This window comes from Carlito syrichta, unplaced genomic scaffold (assembly GCF_000164805.1).
Source record: "Carlito syrichta isolate Samal-C Ts95f unplaced genomic scaffold, Tarsius_syrichta-2.0.1 Scaffold153582, whole genome shotgun sequence".
Classification (NCBI taxonomy): Eukaryota; Metazoa; Chordata; class Mammalia; order Primates; family Tarsiidae; genus Carlito; species Carlito syrichta.
In genome coordinates, this window is record NW_007097678.1 from 4,306 (window position 1) to 8,950 (window position 4,645).

General features: G+C 68.5%; 1 protein-coding gene across 1 annotated transcript; it reads right to left on the reverse strand.

Moving 5' to 3' along the window:
* Positions 1–3,827: 3,827 nt before the first annotated feature.
* Positions 3,828–4,642, reverse strand: DRD4 (dopamine receptor D4; the record flags this gene model as incomplete). Its single annotated transcript, XM_008050677.2, has 2 exons — positions 3,828–4,050; positions 4,210–4,642. Coding segments are annotated over 2 exons (636 nt in total), but the record flags the coding sequence as incomplete, so codon positions are not given.
* Between the last annotated feature and the right edge of the window lie 3 nt (positions 4,643–4,645).

The window sequence follows — 4,645 nt, forward strand, 5'->3', positions numbered from 1 at the left end:
GGGTGCTCCTGGGGCTGTGATTTGCTGGCCGCGCCTCCGTTACTGTCCAGGTAGCTTTGAAGTTAACACTTCATTCTTCTGCCGTAGCGAATGGCGTCCGGGGATGACCCCGTGGCCTCCGGACGTGCTGCCTTCTGTCCTCTGTGTCTGTGGACGTGCATGTCGCGTCCCTCTTGACCGAGCCCGTCCCTTGGGCACAGGGCTGTATGTGTCCAGCAGTGAGGCCGGCTGTCCTCCCACGCCCTTGACTTTCCTCAGAGGCGTGTCGCTTGGGGGAGGCGGCCTGCCCTCCTCTGCAGGGCCCACGGCCGGGGCGTGCCGTTCGCGGACAAGCCTGTGTCCACTGAGCCCCGACTGGCCTTTATTCCGTGGAGCCCCGAGCCCCTCTGGAGGGGGCTGGTGCCCTTGTGTTTCCGGCCTTGCTGTGAGAAAGAGCACTGGGTGGCCGCCTCGTGTGTCAGTACGTCTCTGCACAGACGACCGTTTCTCCTGCTGAAACTGCTAACACAAAACCCCTGGTGTGAGGTGCGGGGCGTTTCGGAGTCTTGCTTGAAGCTCACTCCAGTTTGCTGTGGCTGTTTGACCTGATCCCTCCGACCCCCGGTGTGTGGGGAAGGTGGGATTCGAACAGGGGCCACGGGGGCGCAGCACATGGGCCGGGAGACCGCGCCACGGGCCGCGCCGGCCCCTGCTGTGCCCTGCCCCCGCCGACCTGTGTGTCCCTTTCAGGACTGGAAGGACCACCAGCACGTGTGTGGGCAGTCCGCAGCTGTCACCGTCCAGGCCGATGAGGTCCACGTCACTGAGAGCGTGATAGAGAAGGTGACTGTGTGAGGCCGTGCTGGCCGCCTGCGCTTCGGCGAGGCTGGCGTGGGTCGAAGGCCCCCAAGGATGGCGGACGGACGCCGAGGAGAGGGCTGCGGGGGAAGAAACTTGCTGGCCAAGTTGTTAACAAGCTGAGTGAGCCGTACCCGTGGAGCAGACTCATCTGGCCCGGACCCCGAGGCTGGGCTGGGCGTGGACACCCAGGGCACTGAGGGGAACCTGGCCGGGCCCGCCGCTCTAGGTGCTGTTTTTTATCCCTTGGGTCACGAGCGCCCGGCCCCGCCCTCGAGGCCTGTGCTGGTGGCGCGTGTACATACATGTGGTGTCTGTCAATAAGTTGTAAATAAAGTCTCCCTGCCGCAGGACAGCCCAGGCCTTGGGGCTTGTCCCGCCTGTGTGGGTGGGACCCAAAGCCCGAGGCAAAAGGGGTGAAGCGAGACCGTCCAGGGCGTGGGGCCTGCCCAGGCGGCAGCCAGCCTGTGCCACCCTGAGGGCCCCTTGGGCTCCGGGAGGAGGCTTGCTTCCTTCTTCGGGGCAAGGCCGTCCGTGGACTGGCCGCCTGGACGGCCGCTTCCCGTCAGGCTCCAAACCACACCTGGGCTGCCCGGGCCAGCAGCTGGGACCTCCAGGCCAGGGACCACCCCTCAGCGCGCCCACGAGGAAGGCTCCCTTGTCATCCCCGGGCTGTCACTTCTTCTCAAGACCAGGCTGGGCGAAGGAGGGCCAGGGGCCCACGCCTGCAGGAGCCTCGCGCAGCCCAGCACGTTTGGGCCGGGCTGGCCCTGGAAGTGGGACCCGCCTTCCCCGGCACCACGTCCCGGAGCTTCCGCCTGTCTCCCGAAATGCCCTTGCAGCCCAGGAGGCTCGGAGCCGTGTCTGCCTTCTGGCCAAGGTGCCGAGGTGGGCTTGGCCATCAGGACAGCCCGCAGTTTGCTTCTGAGTGACGCCCGCTGCCGCCCAGGCGCTGGGCCTGGGGTGTCCGCACGTCCACACCGCTGGGCAAGAAAGGAGTTCTCCCCACTCTGCGCCCGCCACCCTGCACTGTTCCCTCTCTCGCAAAAGGCTCCTCCGTGGCTAGCAGGGCCCAGGAGACTCGGCCGGGCCAGAGGCCCTGACGGCCGGGCCGTGAGCTCGGGGGAACCAGGATCCCCGGGGCAGCGGTTCCAAGGGCCGCGGACCAGGCCCATCGCCTTGCCTGCTGTCCGTGTCGGCGGGGCGCCACGACCCCCGGTTTGCTCTGCCTCTGGCGCCTGCTCCACGCCGGTGTCCGGTGGGGTGGGCTGGTGCCCGCCCAGAAGCCTGTCCCCGACACTGGTTGGCTCTGGCTTTCTCCTACTTCCTTAACTGAGTACTTGCAAGGCCCGGCGCAGGGGCTCGTGCCTGCGTCCCAGCACTCTGGGAGGCCGAGGTGGGAGAATTGCGTGAGCTCGGGAAGTCAAGACCAGCCTGTGCAAAAGAGCGAGACCTCGTCTTTACAAAAAATCAAAACACGAGCCAGGCTTGGTGGTGCACGCCTGTAGTCCCAGCTGCTCAGGAGGCTGACGCAGAAAGAGCGCCTGAGACCAGGAGGTCGAGGCTGTGGTGAGCCATGATCGTGCCACTCCAGCCAGGGCAACAGAGCGAGACCCTGACCAGAACAGAAGCACTTGTGAAGTCCCAGCACAAAGACTGCAGGCTGCAGCCTCCAGGGCCGAAGCCCTGTGGGACACCTGGGGCGCTGCCTGGAGCCGTGGGGCAACCCAATCCTTGCCCTCCTGTTTCAGACGGGAGCCTGAAGACCACACGCCGCCGGGCCAGTCTGCAAAGCTCCTCGCTGAAGGCCTGGCGAGGCTGCTGCCCGGCGGCATCTCCCGGGCTCCGGGGGTCTGCCCAGCCCCCAAGCCCGCGAGGGCCGAGGCCCACCTCGACGGCCTCTGTCCTGCTGTTGCGTGTCCCGGCCTCGCCCCATGTCTGTGGAGCCCTCCAGTGTGGCCAGCGAGGGCTGGGCGCCTTGGGGTGCTGCAGGCCCCCCGGGGCAGAGCTGGAGGGAGGCCCTTCGCCACTCCTGCGGGGGTGCCAGACCCCGGGGGGCCCAGGGACACGCGTCCCTCGTCTGGTCCCAGTCCCACAGGAGGACGGGAGTCCCTCGCGACTCAGGAAAGCCGCTTGGGGGTGGCTGGACCTGGGATGCAGGCAGTGCTAGGGTTGTGTGGCGCACTTGGCCCGCGATTCTCAGCCTTGAGAACTTGGCACCGTGCACAGCTGCCGCCGCAGGAAAGCTCCAGCTGGCAGGACTGGAGGCGATGAGCCCCATCCTCCTGTGACTGGCCCGAGAGCTGAGGGCAGCCCTGAGCCGACCTGGGTCCTGGAGCTCTGTGTGGCCCAGCTTAGGCCCTGTGGTCTCGGGTTGCCCTGCTCCCGCCCGGGGCGTAGGAGAGCTGGCAGAGTCGGGGTGGGCTGGCTGGGGTGACCCCTCCCCAGCACCCCAGGCCCTTCTCCAGGGCCTTCTGGCACCTTCTGGCCAGGGGCTGGCGGACCAGGGGCTGGCGGAACCAGGGGCTCTGACCTCAAGGCAGCTTCTGAAATGGGGGCAGGTGGCTCCAGCGGGCTTTGCAGGGACAGCACAGCCCCATGCCCCTCCGTCCCTGGAGAGGCAGGAGTCGGCCTGCACAGGGCCTGGCGCTGACCCCGCGTTTGTCTTCCTTTAGGACTGGGCAGCCCGGGACCCCACCCCACCCTTAACGTCTCCCTGCAGGACAGCAGTCCCTCTCCCACTGTGGGGAGGGGACACCGAGCCTGGGTTCCCTGGGCGGAGCTGAGCGGACCTCCCGCAAGACCCTCACCTCTCTCCGAGCCAGCAGGCAGCTCGTAGGGTCCGTGCCAGGGGCTTTGCGACCCGCAGGGTGGGCGGCCTGGGTTCCAGGGAGCAGAGGTCCCCCTCTCCCCGGGAGCCCCCACTGCGCGTTCAGAAGGAAAGTGTTTAATGACACATGCAAGACCGCCCCTGCTGCCCGCCCGCGCCTCCCCGCGGGCCAGTGCCCGCTCAGCAGCAGGCGCGCACGGCCTTGCGGAAGACGTTGCGGAACTCGGCGTTGAAGATGGTGTAGATGATGGGGTTGAGGGCGCTGTTGACGTAGCCCAGCCAGGTGACGGCGCTGACCAGCCGTGCAGGCACGGCGCAGGCAGGACACAGGGCCCGCGTGATGTGCACCACGAAGAAGGGCGTCCAGCACAGCAGGAAGGCCCCTGTGGGCACCCGCCGCGGGTCAGGCCAGGCCCCGGCTCCTCCCTTGCCGCCTGCAGCCCAGCCTCCCCCTGCCCCTCTGGCCCTGCCCCTGGCCCCACCCTGTGCCACTCACTCACCTCTCCCACCTCCCGCCCCCTCCACTCCAGGACGGGACCTACCGACCACCACCGGCAGGACCCTCATGGCCTTGCGCTCCCGGCCAGTGATCTTGGCACGCCTTGACCTGCGGGCCTGCGGAGGGGTCTGGGGCGGGAGCTCCGCAGCCTGGCTGGCCGGGGGGGTGGGGCAGTCGGGCCCGCAGGGGCTCTGCGTGTGGATGCATGCGGGGCTCGGACAGTCCGGACCGCCGGGGCCTCGGGGGAGGTCGGGTGTGGGGAGCGGACAGTCCAGGCCGCAGAGGCACTGGTTGATGCTGGGCAGGGAGAGTGGACAGTCGGGGCCGCTGGGGCCCTGGAGGTGGCCGGACGCGGGGGATGGACAGTCCGGGCCGCAGGGGCACTGGTTGAGGCCGGGCACAGGGGGTGGGCAGCTGGGGCCACCAGGGCCCTGGGAGTGGCTGGGTGCAGGGGCCGGGCAGTCCGGGCCGCCGGGGCC